Below are 19,341 nucleotides of genomic sequence, written 5' to 3'. Positions count from 1 at the left end.
AATTTTAAGAGAGGACCTGTGGAAAAAAAAGAAATACAAAAAAAACACTATGATGCTAGCATGTGCTTTTTTGGGTAAAATTCCCAAGCTAAACATCCCGTGGAAAATTTCCGGAAATTTCCCAGAAACTTTCCACCCCTTCGCAACCCTAATGTTTATGGAGCCTCCTCTTCCTGTCAGTTGTTTAATAGCGCGTTCCCTCAGTACTGCCCCTCCGACAGTGCGGCACTCCCTCAGTACTGCCCCACCGACAGTGCGGCACTCCCTCAGTACTGCCCCTCCCACAGTGCGGCGCTCCCTCGGTACTGCCCCTCCCACAGTGCGGCACTCCCTCGGTACTGCCCCTCCGACAGTGCGGCGCTCCCTCAGTACTGCCCCTCCGACAGTGTGGCGCTCCCTCAGTACTGCCCCTCCGACAGTGCGGCGCTCCCTCAGTACTGCCCCTCCGACAGTGCGGCGCTCCCTCAGTACTGCCCCTCCGACAGTGCGGCGCTCCCTCAGTACCGCCCCTCTGACAGTGCGGCGCTCCCTCAGTACTGCCCCTCCGACAGTGTGGCGCTCCCTCAGTACTGCCCCAGGACAGTGCGGCGCTCCTTCAGTACTGCCCCTCCGACAGTGCCGCGCTCCCTCATTACTGCCCCTCCGACAGTGCGGCGCTCCCTCAGTACTGCCCCTCCGACAGTGCGGCGCTCCCTCAGTACTGCCCCTCCGACAGTGCCGCGCTCCCTCATTACCACCCCTCCGACAGTGCCGCGCTCCCTCAGTACTGCCCCTCCGACAGTGCGGCACTCCCTCAGTACTGCCCCTCCGACAGTGCGGTGCTCCCTCAGTACTGCCCCTCCGACAGTGCCGCGCTCCCTCAGTACTGCCCCTCCGACAGTGCGGCGCTCCCTCAGGACTGCCCCTCCGACAGTGCGGCGCTCCCTCAGTACTGCCCCTCCGACAGTGCGGCGCTCCCTCAGTACTGCCCCTCCGACAGTGCCGCGTTCCCTCAGGACTGCCCCTCCCACAGTGCGGCGCTCCCTCAGTACTGCCCCTCCCACAGTGCGGCGCTCCCTCAGTACTGCCCCTCCCACAGTGCGGCGCTCCCTCAGTACTGCCCCTCCGACAGTGCGGCGCTCCAGCAGCAGCAGCTCAGTGAATGGTTTCGAAATCGAGATCCGCGTACCGGCAAAGTTTGTCCTGAAGCGCTGGCCGTGGGGCTGGTGGGCGGGGCTGGGTGTTGCGCATGCGCACTGGGCGCCGCCAGGGAACCGGCCTGCTCGCCGCCGCCGCGCCCGGCCGCCCCGCTCGATTTTAGATGTTTTTTCTTCTTCCTAAACTAAAACAACAAGCACCCGGCGCTTTACCCAAACACTCGCCATCGTCCGTCTGGTCGTGGTGTGGGAGCTGCGGGAGGAAATGAATAATAAATTCCAAGCGTGAGTCAGATTTTTTTTTCCTTTTCAGCGTTGTAGTTGGGCTGTTTTTTTTGAGAGCGCGCGCCGCTGAAAAGAGCGAGAGAGAAAAGTTTGTGCGGCGGCCGGAGCGCGAGCCCCGAGCCCAACGGAAGTCCCGCCTTCGCCGCGGTCCCTCCGCTCATTGGCTGAGGTGGGGGGGCGGCACAATGGAGGGCGGGTCCAGGGCCAGGTCCGAGCGAGCGCCGCCCGCTGATTGGCCGTTAGCACGTCCCTCAAACTGCCCCGCGCAAAGGGTGGTTGAGGCGCGACCGGCGGCGCGACAGTGGATCGCTGGCCTGGTGGGGGCTTCTTTTGTTCGCACTAATCAACTTTTTTAGATTAAACAAATTGACTGTAAATCAATAAAACTTTAAATAAAACTCAACAAATCAAATTAAAATGGTATTGGTCGGGGTGATGATGCACTCCAGTCGGGGTGGTGGGTGTAATGCGGGGGTTAGGGTTGTGGGATGTAAGGGGGGGTTGGGGGTGTAGGGATGTAAGTGGGGTTGGGGTGTAGGGGGGGTTGGGGTGTAACTCTTTCAGGTGGGGGTGATTGACCAAATTGTTTTCTTTTTTTTCAAGTTTTATTTAAAGTTTTATTAATTTACAGTTGATTAGTTTAATCAAAAGAGCACCCCTAATTGGTCGAATGTTTTCTTGAGTTAGTCAATTGCTTTAATCAAAAAGAGCAGCCAAATTTTAAATTAATTTGTTAAGGTTCCTTTAAAGTTTTATTTATAAACTAATTGGTTAATCACCCACACAAAAAAGATTACTGTTGATTTGCTTAACCACCCAATCAAAAGGGTCACTCCGATTGGTTGAATTAAAATAGGCCCTCCTGGCAATAAATCCATGAGTTCTGTGATCCTCTTTTGGTGAAACCATAAATTTAGGGGGGGGGGGGGTCGGTAGGTGGTGTTTGAAGGTGGGTGGAGGGGGTAGGTTGGGGTATGGGTTGTGGGGGTCATAGAGTCATAACAGCACAGAAGGAGGCCATTCGGCCCATCGAGTCCGTGCCAGCTCTCTGTAGAGCAATCCAGTCCTCCGTCCCGTTGCCCTGCAAGTTGATTTCCCTCACGTGCCTATCCAGTCTCCCCTTGAAAACATCGAGTGTCTCTGCTTCCACCACTTCCGTCGGCAGCGAGTTCCAGGTTCTCACCACTCGCTGCGTAAGAAAGTTTTTCCCTCATATCCCCCCCCTGTATCTCTTGCCCAAAATCTTAATCTGTGTCCCCTAGTCCTTGTACCCTCAACTAGTGGGAATAGCCTTTCCCCATCTAGCCTATCCATAATCTTGTACACCTCTGTCAAATCACCCCTCAACCTCCTTTGCTCTAATGAAAACAAATCCAGCTTCTCCAGCCTGTCCTTGTAGCCAAGATCCCCCATCCCTGGAACCATTCTGGTAAATCTGTTCTGCACCCTCTCAAGGGCCTTCACATCCTTCCTAAAGTGTGGTGACCAGAACTGGATGCAATATTCCAGTTATGGCCTAACCAGCGCTTTCTAAAGCTTCTTTTATTTTTATTCGTTTATGGGAAATGGGCGTCACTGGCAAGGCCAGCATTTATTGCCCATCCCTAGTTGCCCTTGAGAAGGTGGTGGTGAGCCCCCTTCTTGAACCGCTGCAGTCCGTGTGGTGAAGGTGCTCCCACAGTGCTGTTAGGGAGGGAGTTCCAGGATTTTGACCCAGCGACGATGAAGGATCGGCGGTATACTTCTAAGTCAGAATGGTGTGTGACTCGGAGGGGAACTTGGAGGTGGTGGTGTTCCCGTGCGCTTGCTGCCCTTGTCCTTCTAGGTGGAAGAGGTTGCGGGTTTGGGAGGTGCTGCCGAAGCTGCAGTGCATCTTGTAGATGGTACACACCAGCCACGGTACGCTGGTGGTAGAGGGAGTGAATGTTTAAGGTGGTAGCATAACTTCTCTACTTTTGTACTCAATACCTCTATTTATGAAGCTTTGCTAACCACTCTCTCAATATGCCCCGCCACCTTCAGGGACCTATGCACATTAACTCCCAGGTCCCTCTGTCCCTGCACACTCTTTAAAACTGTGCCATTAAGTGTATATTGCCTCTCTCTGTTCCTTCTGCCAAAATGCACCACCTCACACTTCTCTGTATTAAATTTCATCTGCCACTTGTCTGCCCATTCTGCTAGCCTTTCTATGTCCTGTTGCAGTTGATCGGTTTCATCATCAGTGTTTGCCACACCCCCAAGTTTGGTGTCATCGGCAAATTTAGAAATTCTACTCTGTATTCCAATATCCAAGTCATATATATATTTATATATTAAAAGCAGTGGCTCCAGCACTGACCCTTGGGGAACACCACTGTCTACCATCCTCCAGTCTGAAATACAGCCATTTACCACAACTTGCTGTTTTCTGTCCTTAAGCCAATTCCTTATCCAAGCTGCCACTGACCCACCTATTCCATGAGCCTCAATTTTATTAACCAGCCTTCTTGTCAAACGCCTTCTTGAAATCCATGCCGACAACATCCATTGCATTCCCTTCATCGATCCTCCTGAGTTAAGGAGGGGGAGAAGTAGCCCGGGTTCCTTATTTGAGGGATTGGAGGCAGTTCAGAGAAGGTTCACGAGGTTAATTCCTGAGTTGAAGGGGTTGTCTTATGAGGAAAGGTTGAGCAGGTTGGGCCTATACTCATTGGAGTTTAGAAGAATGAGAGGTGATCTTATCGAAACCTATAAGATTCTGAGGGGGCTCGACAGGGTGGATGCTGAGAGGATGTTTCCCCTCGTGGGGGAATCTAGAACTCGGGGGCACAGTTTCAGGATAAGGGGGTCACCCTTTTAGAACGGAGATGAGGAGGAATTTCTTCTCTGAGGGTGGTGAATCTGTGGAATTCTCTTCTCCAGAGAGCTGTGGAGGCTGGGTCAGTGAATATATTCACGGTAGAGATAGACAGATTTTTGAACTACAGGGGAATCAAGGGGTTATAGGGAGTGGGCAGGGAAGTGGATTTGAGGCCAAGATCAGATCAGCCATGATCTTATTGAATGGCGGAGCGGGCTCGAGGGGCCAACTGGCCGACTCCTGCTCCTATTCCTTATATCCTTATGTTCTCCCTGTTACTTCATCAAGAAATTCAATTAGATTAGTCAAACACGATCTACCTTTTACAAATCAGTGTTGGCTCTCCTTAATTAGCTTAAACCTCTCTAAGTGCCTGTTATTTTTTTCCTTGATTACTGTTTCGAAAACTTTACCCACCACTGATGTTAAACTGACTGGCCTGTAGTTACTAAGATTGTCCTTACACCCTTTCTTCAACAACGGTGTCAAATTTGTGGGTAGGTGGTGGTGGAGGAGGTAGGATGGGGTGTGGGATGTCATAATAATCATAATCAACTTTATTGTCATTGTTAGTGCACAAGTGCAGTACAACGAAATGTAGGCTTGCGGCTCCCGAGAGTGTACATTTAGATTAAGACATTTAAACATTCAACATACATTTGGCTTGTAATACATTAACATAAACATAACCATAATAAAGTGCATTGGCAGATGTGCAGGCTTTAGAGTTTATTTGTGGAGTGATATACCTATCAATTCGTCCAATAAAAAGCGACGAGTTAGGAACGTAACTAAAGGTTTTTATTGACTAAATAACAGAGCCCACCCTCGTGGGTGATCGGGTCCAACAAGGAGGAATACCAGCCAGTCGACTACCTTTATACCTGGGCAGGTAGGTGGAGCCATGGGCGGAGTCGGAGGTGGTCAGCCCAGGTATAACAGTGTGACAAGAGGCGACCTCGTATAGTGATACAACAGTGAGAACGGTGATAACAATACAACAGTGATAACTATAGTGTAACGATAGTGAACGATAAAAGTGGTTTACCACATTCACCCCTTGTTTAGATTTGAGTCCGGCGGGGTGAAGTGTACTACCAGTTCTGGTATGTCAGTCTGTCCGGAGGCCTCGTAAGCCTCTCCGATCGTCGCAGCGGCGGTGCTGCATTATCCGGTGTTAGTGCTGGTGTCTGCGTGGTCGGCGAAGGCTCGTGGGGTTCCGGCATGCCGTCTACCTGGGCTGGAATTGGGGGGGGTGGTGGGGGGGGGGGTAAAGGTGGTGTCTCCGGAGTGCCCGAGGGTGCGAGGTCTCGTAAGGAGACAGTGTCCTCCCGCCCGTCTGGGTAAGCCACGTAGGCGTACTGGGGGTTGGCGTGCAGGAGGTTCACCCTCTCGACCAGGGGGTCCGTTTTATGGGCCCTCACGTGCTTTCGCAGCAAGACGGGCCCCGGAGAGGTCAGCCAGGTTGGTAGAGTGGTTCCCGTAGTCGACTTCCTGGGGATGTAGGATGGCAGCCCTGGGAAAGAAGCTGTTCCTAAATCTGGTCGTACGGGTGCGAATGCATCTGTAGCATCTCCCAGATGGCAGGAGGGCGAACAGACTGTGGCTGGGGTGGGTAGGGTCTTTGATGATGGTCCGTGTTTGGGGGTGGAGGTATTTGGGGGTGGAGGGGGTAGCTGGGGGGGTAGGTTGGGTTGTGGGGTGGATAGGTTGTGGGCAGGCTGGGTTGTGGGGAGGTAGGAGGGGTGTGGGTGAAGGTGTAGGTTGGGTTGTAGGGGGATGGGGGGTTGTGAGGGTAAGGGGTTGAGAGTAGGGATGGGGGGTTGAGGGTAAGGGGGGGGTTGAGGGTAAGGGAGGGGGTTGAGGGGATTGGGGGTAGGGAGGGGGGTTGAGTGTAGGGGAGGGGGGATTGGGGTAGGGAGGGGGGATTGATGGTAGGGAGGTGGGGATGAGTGTAAGGGAGAGGGGGTTGAGTGTAGGGGAGAGGGGATTGGGGTAGGGAGGAGGGGGTTGCGGGTAGGGAGGGGTTGTTGAGGGTAGGGGGGTTGGGGTAGGGAGGGGAGGTTTGGGGTAGGGTGGTTGGAGGTATGGAGGGGGACGGGGTAGGGAGGGGGAGTCTGGGATAGGGAGGGGGAGTCTGGGATAGGGAGGGGGAGTCGGGGGTAGGGAGGGGGAGTCGAGGGTAGGGAGGGGGAGTCTGGGATAGGGAGGGGGAGTCGGGGGTAGGGAGGGGGAGTCGGGGGTAGGGAGGGGGAGTCGAGGGTAGGGAGGGGGAGTCGAGGGTAGGGAGGGGGAGTCGGGGGTAGGGAGGGGGAGTCGAGGGTAGGGAGGGGGAGTCGGGGGTAGGGAGGGGGAGTCGGGGGTAGGGAGGGGGAGTCGGGGGTAGGGAGGGGGAGTCGGGGGTAGGGAGGGGGAGTCGGGGGTAGGGAGGGGGAGTCGAGGGTAGGGAGGGGGAGTCGAGGGTAGGGAGGGGGTGGGGTGGGGGAGGAAGGTGTTGAGAGGGGTTTGAGGGGAGGGAGAGGGGGTTGAGAGGGGGAGGGAGGGGAGGGTTGAGGGTAGGGAGGGGGGTTGAGGGTAGTGAGGGGGGGTTGAGGGTAGGGAGGGGGGGTTGAGGATAGGGTGGGGGAGTTGAGCCAGGCTGACTCCTCTTAATGCCGGAAATGACAGATTTAGGGTTAAGCAAATGTTTAAAGGGGCACAACAAATAAAGACTGTAAATTAACAAAAAATTTAAAGGAACCTTAACAAATCCATTTAAAATGATATTCCCGGGGATAATAATGCACTCCAGTCCCTCTGGTGCCCACCCTTCGCGGAGGTCCTCAAGCATCAGGCCAGGCTGAATCCTCGTATATCAGGCAGTTGTCTATTGGAAGTTAAGCATGTAGGGGCACAACCAACAAAAACTGTAACTTAATAAATTAAAAGGAGACTTAACAAATGAAATTAAAATCCTATTCCTTCTGGTGATGATGCACTCCAGCCCCTGCGGTGCCCAACGGTCGCGGATGGCCTCCAGCATGCCGGTGGACACCGCGTGGTCCATCTCCAGGGACTGCTAATTTAAAGTTAAGCGTGTGCCCCCTTTTTAAAAGGGGCATAACCAATAAGGACTGTAACGTAACCAAAAATTAAAAGGAACCTTAACAGTCCCAGGAGGAGGTCTTTCGACTTGCCAGGCTGTTCACCCGTGGGGTGCAGCGCACAGATGAGCCTCAACATCAAGTTCAGCAATTTCAGGCCGAAACTTCTGCCCCTATTTTTTCACATGGCAGCTGTTGATAATTCTGCCATTCCCATTTACACCTCTTCTAGAAATAACAACAGAAAATGCTGGAAAAACTCAGCAGGCCAGGCAACATCCGTGGAGAGAAAATAGAGTCAACGTTTCAAGTCAAACTCTTTGTCAAGACTCTTTCGGATTTCCAGCATCCGCAGTATTTTGCTATCGTACACCTCTTCTAGACCCATCTTTTGTTTCTTAACTTGTCCCATTATCATCTTTTTTGCTTTGCACCATCATCCCTTTTGTCATTTGATCTCTCCTGCCCTTCACCCTATCACGGACCTTCCCTTTGTTCTTTCCTCCCATTCCCCACTTTCCCTGCCTCTGCACTTGCTTAAATCCTGTTACATCTCTAACTAAAGGTCATCGACCTGAAACATGAACTCTCTTTCTCTCTCCGCAGATGCTGCCTGACCTGCTGACTTTTTCCAGCATTTTCTGTTTTTATTACACAGATGAGCCTGTTCCCCCTCCTCTAGGGTATTACAGGTTACAGAAGCACGGCGGGTAGATGTAGTTAAGATATAGATCAGCCGTGATCTCATTGGGTGGCGGAACAGGCTCGAAGGGCTGAATGGCCTCCTCCAGTTCCTACGTTAAGTGTCAACTGTGACTCTGGGTCGCACTCTCGCCGCTGAGTCCGAAGGTTGTGGGTTCGAGTCCCACTCCAGAGACTCGAGCACAAAAATCTAGGCTGACAGTCCCAGTGCAGTGCTGAGGGAGCGCTGCACTGTCGGAGGTGCCGTCTTTACGATGAGAGGGATTAAACCGAGGCCCTGTCTGCTCTCTCAGGTGGATGTAAAAGATCCCGCGGCCACGATTTCTCCCCAGTGTCCTGGCCAATATTTATCTCGCAATCAAAAAGGAGAGAAAAACTTGCATTCCTGTAGCGCCTTTCATGACCGCAGAGCGTCCCAAAATCTTTTACAGCCAATCAGATACTTTTTGAAGTGTAGTCACTGTTGTAATGTAGAAAACATGGCAGCCAATTTGCGCGCAGCAAGATCCCACAAACAGCAATGTGATAATGACAAGATAATCTGTTTTAGTGATGTTGATTGAGGGATAAATATTGGACGGGACACCGGCGATAATGCCCCTGCTCTTCTTTGAAATAGTGCTGTTATGAATCTTATGATCCATGAAGAAAGACTCATGAAATAACAGTGGACGGCCAGCTGGTGGCGCTGTCCAAGGAGTATAAATACTCTGGCGTGAGCCCAGCTTGCCCAGGACATTTTGTAAACAGGAACTAGTGAAAGATAACTAGACCTCCATGTTCTGAAACAAGTTGATTAAAGCCTTGCTTTATACTCGAACCAAGTGCGTAGTGAGTTTTATTACGTCAAGTGCCATAGGATATTTTACGTCCTCCTGAGAGAGGGGCCGTGGTTTATTGTCTCATCCGAAGGACGGCACCTCTGACGGTACAGCACTCCCTCAGTACGGCACTGGGAGTGTCAGCCTAGATTTTTGTGCTTGAGTCTCTGGAGTGGGACTTGAACCCATGACCTTCTGACTCAGTGGTGAGGGTGTGACCCACTGAGCCACAACTGACTTTGGAAGAGGACAATCAGCTTGGGCTCCCCCACTCCTGACTATGTGTGACCAGAATTTTAAATTTGGGGGACTGGGAGACAATGTCGATCAGCAAGGGCAGGCGCAGTGGGTGAGCGGTACTCAGTGTGGCATAGGATATGGGCAGCAGAGATTTGGATAGGCTGGTTTATGGTGGGTAGATCATGGGAAGCTGCCCAGGAAAGCAGTGGAATAGTTGAGTTTGGAGGTGACAGAAGCAGGGATGAAGGTTTCAGGAACAGTTGGGCTGAAGCAGAGGAATGGAAATTAGTAAGAATCAAAAAAACTTTTAAAAGGAAACCTTAGATAAGCAGGTCAGATAAAATTCCAACAGAGTTCAGGCTATCAATCTTAAAACTGTGGGCTAGGTTGACACTCGAGCAGAGCTGAGTGGGTGATGCATTGATGTAGGTACATTCCTTTGCATGGAACATCTTCCCAAGACAATATTTAAACAAAAAAATTGCACAGGGCGACCCAAAATGCTTCAAAACCAATGGATTACTTTTGAAGTGCACACAGAACACAGACACAGAATCCCCACAGTGCAGATAGAGGCCATTTCGGCCCATCGAGCCTGCACCGACACATATCCCACCTTATCCCCGTAACCCCACGTATTTAATCCCCTAACACTAAGGGTCAATTTATCATAGCCAAATCAACCTAACCCGCACATCTTTGGACTGTGGGAGGAAACCGGAGCACCCGGAGGAAACCCACGCAAACACGGGGAGAATGTGCAAACTCCACACAGACAGTCGCCCAAGGCCAGATTTGAACCCGGGTCCCTGGCGCTGTGAGGCAACAGTGCTAACCACTATGCCACCGTGTCCCCCTGCAGTTACTGTTATGTAGGCAAAAGTGACATCCGCTCCCTCCACCACCGGCGCACCGTGGCTGCAGTGTGTACTACCTACAAGATGCACTGCAGCAACTCGCCACGCCTTCTTCGGAAGAATCACCCGAATCTGCAGCTCCACCACCCAGAAGGACAAGGGCAGCAGGTGCATGGGAACATCACCACCTCCAAGCTCCCCTCGCAAGTCACAGTATCCTGACTTGGACACATATTACCATTGCTTCATTGCCACTGGGTCAAAATCCTGGAGCTCCCTAACTAACACCAGCCCTTCTTGTGTCAGCCGTGGCTCAGTGGACAGCACTCGCATCCCTGAGTCAGAAGGTCGTGGGTTCGAGCCCAACTCCAGAGACTCGAACACAAAATCTAGGCTGACACTCCCAGTGCAGTACTGAGGGAGCGCTGCACTGTCGGAGGGGCAGTACTGAGGGAGCACCGCACTGTCGGAGGGGCAGTACTGAGGGAGCGCCGCACTGTCGGAGGGGCAGTACTGTCGGAGGGGCAGTACTGAGGGAGCGCCGCACTGTCGGAGGGGCAGTACTGAGGGAGCGCCGCACTGTCGGAGGGGCAGTACTGAGGGAGTGTCGGAGGGGCAGGACTGAGGGAGTGCTGCACTGTCGGAGGGGCAGTACTGAGGGAGCGCTGCACTGTCGGAGGGGCAGTACTGTGGGAGTGCCGCACTGTCGGAGGGGCAGTACTGAGGGAGCGCCGCACTGTCGGAGGGGCAGTACTGAGGGAGCGCCGCACTGTCGGAGGGGCAGTACTGAGGGAGCGCCACAATGTCGAAGGGGCAGTACTGAGGGAGAGCTGTACTTTCGGAGGGGCAGTACTGAGGGAGCGCCGCACTGTCGGAGGGGCAGTACTGAGGGAGCGCTGCACTGTCGGAGGGGCAGTACTGAGGGAGCGCCGCACTGTCGGAGGGTCAGTACTGAGGGAGCGCCGCACTGTCGAAGGGGCAGTACTGAGGGAGTGCCGCACTGTCGGAGGGGCAGTACTGAGGGAGTGCCGCACTGTCGGAGGGGCAGTACTGAGGGAGCGCCGCACTGTCGGAGGGACAGTACTGAGGGAGTGCCGCACTGTCGGAGGGGCAGTACTGAGGGAGCGCCGCACTGTCGGAGGGGCAGTACTGAGGGAGTGCCGCACTGTCGGAGGGGCAGTACTGAGGGAGCGCCGCACTGTCGGAGGGGCAGTACTGAGGGAGCGCCGCACTGTCGGAGGGGCAGTACTGAGGGAGCGCCGCACTGTCGGAGGGGCAGTACTGAGGGAGCGCCGCACTGTCGGAGGGGCAGTACTGAGGGAGCGCCGCACTGTCAGAGGGGCAGTACTGAGGGAGCGACGCACTGTCAGAGGGGCCGTCTTTTGGAACGGGTGTTAAACCGAGGCTCTGTCTACCCTCTCAAGTGGATGTAAAAGACCCCCCACGGCACTATTCTAAGAAGAGCAGGGGAGTTCTCCCCCGGTGTCTTAGCCAATAATTATCCCTTAACCAACATCACTTAAAAAAAAAAAAGATTATTTGGTCATTATCACATTGCTGTGTGTGGGATCTTGCTGTGTGCAAATTGTCTGCCGCGTTTCCTACATTACAACAGTGACTACACTTCAAAAGTACTTAATTAGCTGTAAAGTGCTTTGGGAGGTCCTGAGGTTGTGAAAGGCGTGATATGATTGCAAGTTCATGTCTGAAGGACAACTAAGGATGGGCAATGGGTGGGCGGGAAGCTTCTGTATTGTGATGCATAAATTGTCACAACGGTGTGGGACGGTCTAGATGGACCAGTAGGTCTTTACCTGGCCGGCATTTTCGTATGTTTGTAAAAGGTGAAAAAAACAGCATTTCTTATACTTTTTAATCAACATTGCATCCTCGCGGAGCTATGTGGAGTAAGTGTAGAAATTCCTGGTACCGCTCACCTTGATTATAATTGTACAGTTCAGCCCTGATCAGTTGCAACCCACAGTAAGTAATCTATAGCAGCAACAGAGTCGACATTGTTCCAGATAGTATTTGAAGTTTGCATTTATCTCTTGTTTTGACTAGACGTTTATCAAGTTTTCTCTTAAATGAGTTTCACACGACTATCTATTTTCTGAGAGGCTATTTTGTGGTAGAATTTATTTTAGTCGTCTTTAGTCACTTTTTGACCAAGCATTCAGTCGCCCCTTCTAACACTTCCTTCTTCGGCTTGGCGTACAATTTTCCTCACGCCTCTGTGAAGCGCCTTGGGACATCTTCCGACGGTAAAGGCACTACATAAATGTCTACTTTTGCTTGTCACTGCAACCGGCCTCTTGTCACACCCAACCTTACTGCAATTATATAGGGCCTTGGTGAGACCACACCTGGAGTATTGTGTACAGTTTTGGTCTCCTTACCTAAGGAAGGGTATACTTGCCTTGGAGGGAGTGCAACGAAGGTTCATGAGATTCCTGGGATGGGGGGATTGTCCTATGAGGAGAGATTGAGTAGACTAGGCCTATATTCTCTAGCATTTAGAAGAATGAGAGGTGATCTCATTGAAACATATAAAATTCTTAGAGGGCTTGACAGGGTAGATGCAGGGAGGATGTTTCCCTGGGCTGGGGAGTCTAGAACCAGGGGTCACAGTCTCAGGATAAGGGGTCGGCCATTTAGGACTGAGATGAGGAGAAATTTGAATCTTTGGAATTCTCTACCCCAGAGGGCTGTGGAGGCTCAGTCGTTGAGTATGTTCAAGACTGAGATCGATAGATATTTGGATGTTAAGGAAACCAAAGGATATAGAGATCGGGCGGGAAAGTGGAGTTGAGGTGGAAGATCAGCCACAATCTTATTGAATGGCGGAGCAGGCTCGAGGGGCCGAATGGCCGACTCCTGCTCTTATATTCTTATGTCCTTGTAGCCCTGCATCTTCCTCTGTATCAAATATTTATCCTATTTTCCCCTTAGAAGATGCAATGGTATCTGTCTCAGTCACTCCCTGTGGCAAAGCACTTCACACTGCAACAACTGCTGTAAGAAATTCCTCCCCTCACGGCCTTAGTGTCAGTTATCGAATTGATCATCCCTCGTTGCTGACTGCTGTAAGAAATTCCTCCCCTCACGGTCTTAGTGTCAGTTATCGAATTGATCATCCCTCGTTGCTGACTGCTGTAAGGAATTCCTGCCCTCACGGTCTTCGTGTCAGTTATCGAATTGATCATCCCTCGTTGCTGACTGCTGTAAGGAATTCCTCCCCTCACGGTCTTAGTGTCAGTTATCGAATTGATCATCCCTCGTTGCTGACTGCTGTAAGGAATTCCTGCCCTCACGGTCTTCGTGTCAGTTATCGAATTGATCATCCCTCGTTGCTGACTCCTCAACCAGAGCGAATAGTCTTTTCCGATTCACCCTATCAGAACTCCTCATCATTTTTCAAAACCCCTATTAAATCTCTCAGCCTACCCTGCTGTCGTGGACATAGTCCTCATATCTCAGGGCTCTCCACATCACTATAGTTTCCTATCACTGCTATTATCCTGGTGGACCTATCCTCTACGTTCTCTATAGCTTTAATTTTCCTGCTATCATGGGGCACCAAAACTGCATGCAGCACTCTAACTAATGTCTTGTACAGATTTATCATTACTTCTGTACTCTTGTACTCTACGTTCCTATTTATAAAGATTAAAATGTTTTTGAACATTTTTATGACTTCACGCAACTCCACTTGTACTTTGAAGAATAATGATTCTGTTCATCTACACCCTTTAGTGTCTTTCCCTTAAGTGCAAGCCAAGTATTTTGTCAGCTTCCTCGGCCCCTGAAGGTATTGACTTGCTGAGATTTGCTCTGCAACTGTTGGATATTTTGGCCCAACTAGCTATTCCTCGTGTCTGCCTAGACAGTGAGTGTCAGCAGGCAATTCGTGCATGGGGTATCATAGCTAAGCCTTCTACTATCTTACCGACATCCACCACGCGCAAAACTTTCTGGCAGTGGGTCATTGGATAATGATCAGGAGTGGGAACCCTGGCTGATTTATCTATCCCTAGCCCAGGGACGCTTGTAGCGCAACAGTAGGGGAGAAGGGCGGAGAGAATCGGCCAAGGTTCCCACTCCAGATCGCCATCCAGGGACCCTACTAGAATGCATAGGTGCACAGACATTGGGCAAGGACAGGCTCAGACTCGATTGTAAAACCCCACATACAGTAGTCAGATAGCCCACTTACAGGCTCGCATAACTGAGAGATCCCGGATGGCCGTGGGACCCCAGCGCACAAGCGGATAATTGCCTTTATGATAGAAAGAGAGCAAACTGATCAGATTAGACGAAACCTAGGATTATCAGTCTATCATTGCTACACCATCCGCCCCTGACCATCATCGTGACAGGGTAGCAAGCACCAGAACGTATTTGACTGGGGTTTTTATTTCTTTCTTTCTTCCCTGACTAGATATTTATTAGGCTTCCTCGTGTGAGTTCAGCATAACTTTGTTTGCTAGGAATGTTCCGTGCGCCTGCTGTGTTGTGATCGAAATTGTTTTTTAATCTCTAATTATGCTCGGCTCTGGCCAACCTCGGTTCCGGGTAGTTCACCGACTCTGTACTGGAGTCTTTATGTTCCAGCAGCTTCCCTTCATGTCGATCGTCTATTTTGGTTTTTTTATCCCCCTCTTTTCCAGTTTTCTGCCCCGTCTCTCCCGAAGGCGCAGGCGCTCGCTGGGGTGCGGCTGCTGACAGCGCTCTGTTACTTTGCCCAAGTGAGCATTCGTCGTTTATATTTCTAGACAGCTTCGCCACGCAAGGCATCACAGCCGAGCCTGCTCTGTTCCCAGCTGAATCCAGACTCGCAATTATTGCAGTGAATAATAGTGATCAGGATCAGGAGCCCTGGCTAATTCTGCCCCCGTGCCCTCCACACCCTTCCAGGGGCATCAAGGCTCAATTGCAGCACTGTTCATGCCAGCTAAATCAACACAGATCAGGACTCTGCAGACTTCTGGTATACACGGCTTAATATTAAACATGATGGCATCTTCGCCCACGAGACTATCGGGAGTTTTCAGTATAATTTATATGTGCTCTAGATGGTGTTTGATGGCAAATCATTGCAAAGGGAATTGATCTTAACCGATCTTAGCGCAGACGTGGCTCAGTTGGCAGAGCTCTCTCCTCTGAGTCAGAAGGTTTAGGTTCAATCCTCACTTTAGGATTTGAGCACATAATCTGAGTTGATACTCCGGCACTGTGGGAAGTGGCGACTTTCGGAGGAGACATCAAACCGAGGCCCCGTCTGCCTGTTCGGGGGGATATAAAAGAACCCGGTGTCCTTGCCGACATTCGTCTCTCAACCAACACCACCAAAGTCAGAGCATCTGGTCAGTAGTTCATTCGCTGTTTGTGGGATCTTGCTGTGTGCAAATTTGCTGCTGCATTTGTCTACAAGTCAGTGACCGCACTTCATTGGATGTGAAGCGTTTTGTTTTTTTAAATGTCCTGAGGCAGCGATAATGTGCCAATTAAATACAAGCGTGTTCTTTGCCCTCAACAACAACGCCTTTAATGTAGTAATACATCCCAAGACGCTTCACAGGAGAGTTATCAAACAAAATTTGACACCGAGCTGTTAAGTATGTGTATTGTATTGAACAATTAACACAAGGACTTAAACGTATAACTCAAACAGGTCTTTACTGGTTGGAGGTAGGGACTGCACGTAGGTCTTTACTTCAGGCCCACAGGCGGGAACTGAGGGGAGATCAGTACCCACAGTACTATTTATACCCCTATGGCCAGGAGTGGTACTGCGTATCACTACGCCCTATAAGTAGTGCAGTCCTGTCCATAGGTTCAAAGTAGCACACATATTACATACACAACATTCCTCCCTTCTTAGCTTTACAGTCATCTCCCCATTTAACATAACGTAATAACATATATACATATATAACTTCAGGGTTACATAACAGAATAACATAGATACATAGATAACTTCATGTCAAAACAGATCACAGATTCAGTCTCTGCGGAAAACAGTTCACAGATTCAATCTCTGTGGTGTAGTCGGTTCACGTTGCTGGAGTGACTCATTCAATAGTCCTTCCATGGATTTAACAGTTTGAACTTCCGAACTGAATTGGCTCCGTTCGGAGGGACCACGTGTGTGATCTGGTAGAGGTAATAATGGTTCAGATGGGTCATCTTCTGTTTCGACTTTTCCTTTTCTGCTTCTTAGAGACTGTCTGGGCTCCACTGTCAGCTGCCAGCTGCATGCGCAGTTCCTCCTTCTCTTCCTCCTTTTTCCGTAGTAGAGCCACCTTCTCCCGATGTTCCGTAGACTTTCGGTGCTCCTCCATGATTTCTGTATGGTGGGAGTCGAAGTTACAAGTTGGGCAGGACAGGACATAGTAATATTCGGTGTCGTCCTGATCTAGGCCAGCGAGAGGGTCTTCTATTTCCTCCATACCCAGCTGGGCGTTAGCCAGCTTTTGTTCCAAGTCCAGACATCTTTCCTGAAGAGACTTCTTCATGCGTACCTCTTCATCCAGCTTTTTCTGGGCTTTCAGCAAGTCGTTTACTAATGACCTCATTTGAGATTTTACTACTTCAACTTCTTTTGGAGATTGATTGATCGGACTATTCAATCCCTCTACCGGAGCAGCTGTTTCAGCGGTCTGTTGTTCTACGTTGACGTGAGTCAGCGTACTTTTGGCATCCAAGGGCTGCTCTGTTGCAGTCATCTCAGTCTGTGTTGCCACCTCAGCTCTTCCAATAACCTTTGAGAGCTCCGAACCCCTTTCGTTTGAATATTGAAGTTCGTGTTCAAGTTTTTCCCATTTCAGAGTCCTGTCCTTCAGCATATGCAGGAGTTGGCTGACCGTTAACTCCTCTGACATCAGACGTTTTGTGTGCTCCTGCTCCATTTTCTCCATCAGCTGCTTCTGTTGTCTTTCCAGATTCTCCAACTCTATATCAAAGAACTCTTTCGTTGCATTCAACTCTTGCTCAAAACGGCGAAGCATTTGTTCTAATTGCTGTTGTAGTTTGAAATGGAGTTGAGTTCGAGCCCGGTGTCCCTCAGAAATGGGCACATCAGTAGACTTGCCAGACTCAGAATCCACAGTTAAACTATGTTGTTGTTGCTCAGTGGAATTCTGTGCTGAAACTTTGTCTTTTGCACCTGAGTTGGGCTTACCATCATCCGTTCCAGAGTCTGGGCCGACTATCTTCACCGAGTTCTCACTCGTTATTGTTTGTAGGAAATGCCAGTCCATATTCATTTTCCTAATCCACTCCCGTCCTAGTAGTGGAGGACCTCCTTCAGATATCACATATAAGTCCATTATTTGACTGTCTTCGCCCTTGTGGACCACTGCAACCTCTATTTTCCCGATGGGGTACACTCTTTGCCCCGTGTATGTTTTCAATATAATCCCCGTATCCTGTAGGGGAATATGTTGGAATAACTTTCCGTAATCTTTCTTATTTATGACCGTCAATGCCGATCCAGTGTCCAATTCCAGTTTTACTTGGACTCCTTCTATCTGAAGAGTGACCCAAATTGTCTGGAGGTCTGCACCCTTACCAGCGTTGAGTACTCTTAAGCTAGCCAGTTCATTACAGCTTAAGCTAGCCAGTTCATTACTGCTAGCGTCTGAATCGGACTCCTGTTCGGTCACCTTGTGTACCTTTGCGTATTTTCCTTGCGGTGACTTCTTGTTGCTGGTCTTCTTCCCTGACCTGCATACTCTAGCTATATGTCCAAGCCTACCACAAGTTCTACATTCTTGGTTTTTAAACCAACACTGGTTCTGATCATGCGTTGTCTTTCCACAACGATAACATTTGCCAGAACTCACACCCAATTTGTGTGCACTGAGCTCCGGTGACCGTAGCTGCATTACTGCCGTGCCTCTCGCTGCGGCTTCGTGTGCTGCTGCCATAGTGACCGCCTTCTCAAGCGTCAGCTCATTCTCCTCGAGCAGTCGCTTTTGTGTATCCTGTTTAAATAAACCACACACAAATTTGTCTCGTAGTGCATCTGTCAGTCCCGTTCCAAACTGGCAATATTTCGCTAATTTACGCAATTCCAGCAAATATTCAGCATTGCTTTCATGCTGTAACTGCCTTCTGTCGTAAAATTTAAATCGTTCCGCTAGCATCAGCGGCGTGGGGTTTAGATGATCTTTCAGGACAGTAACAATCTCATCGAACGTCTTATCCGCCGGTTCATCTGGTGATAACAGGTGTTTCAATTGCCCGTATGTCTTCGCACCCATTAAATTTAATAATGTTAGTGCTTTATCAGCCTCACGAATTTTATTGGCCTTACAATAATTTTTAACTCGTTCAACATATATGGCCCAATCTTCGATGTCACTATCAAAGTTGCTAATATTCCCGTGTTTAGGCATTGTAGTACTTTATCAGATTTGCAATTTCTCAGATTTTTTTTTTTTACTGCTATCCAAGATGGCGGCTTCCCGCTCTTGCCGTCGTCCTCCGCCCACAAAATGGCGGTTTTCCCGCGCTTGGCGGTCTTCACCCGTCCCCCAACGCCGTCTCCCTTCAGCCCCCGAGTGCGGCCCTTATCTCCGCCGCGATCGATAGCCCGCGCTTTTCACCGCGGCTCTCGCGCCTTCAGTGTCTGCCAACGCTGCGCCTTTCAGTCCGAGTGCGGCCCTTATCTTTGGTCCCGATCGCTGGCCCGCGCTGCGCCTCGCACTTGAAGCGGCTCCCGGCCTCTGGCTCACCCGCTCGCGCGGCTCTTGCTCGCTCCCTCCCGGGCTCTGGCTTACCCGCTCGCGCGTTTCACCGCGGCTCTTATCAGGGATTGCGATCGCCCTTATCTCCTCCAACTTCCCCAGCCCTGTCTTTGCAGCCAACGCTGCACGGCTTACCCCACCACCTAGGTTGAACAAGGAAACTGCAGAAAGACTTCTGTCAGTCGCTGGAAGCTGTCAGGATGGCTGCTGCACTCCAGTGCTCAGTCGCTGATGGAGGCTTCAGAGTCCTAAAGCCTGTCGCTTCTAGTGGGGTGGTGATGTTTGAAACCTCTCTTCAACTGCCGCAGGGTAAGAACCTGACTCGTCGCCAGTGTTAAGTATGTGTATTGTATTGAACAATTAACACAAGGACTTAAACGTATAACTCAAACAGGTCTTTACTGGTTGGAGGTAGGGACTGCACGTAGGTCTTTACTTCAGGCCCACAGGCGGGAACTGAGGGGAGATCAGTACCCACAGTACTATTTATACCCCTATGGCCAGGAGTGGTACTGCGTATCACTACGCCCTACAAGTAGTGCAGTCCTGTCCATAGGTTCAAAGTAGCACACATATTACATACACAACACGAGCCACATAGGGAGATGTTAGAACAGGTGGT

General features: G+C 50.6%; 1 protein-coding gene across 1 annotated transcript in view; it reads left to right on the top strand.

Moving 5' to 3' along the window:
* The first annotated feature begins 1,219 nt into the window (after nucleotides 1-1,219).
* Nucleotides 1,220-19,341, top strand: part of LOC147091069 (eukaryotic translation initiation factor 4E type 2-like) — a 44,617-nt gene continuing 26,495 nt past the window's right edge. Inside the window, exon 1 of the mRNA XM_085977533.1 lies at nucleotides 1,220-1,421. Within this exon, the coding sequence (XP_085833659.1) occupies nucleotides 1,402-1,421 (20 nt within the window). The 5' untranslated portion in view covers nucleotides 1,220-1,401. The remainder of the gene's footprint in view (nucleotides 1,422-19,341) is intronic.

Source organism: Somniosus microcephalus, unplaced genomic scaffold, assembly GCF_052327205.1.
Source record: "Somniosus microcephalus isolate GS21.2 unplaced genomic scaffold, FLI_Smic_1.0 unresolved_chr4, whole genome shotgun sequence".
Classification (NCBI taxonomy): domain Eukaryota; kingdom Metazoa; phylum Chordata; class Chondrichthyes; order Squaliformes; family Somniosidae; genus Somniosus; species Somniosus microcephalus.
This window is presented reverse-complemented; position numbering and strand designations above follow the sequence as displayed.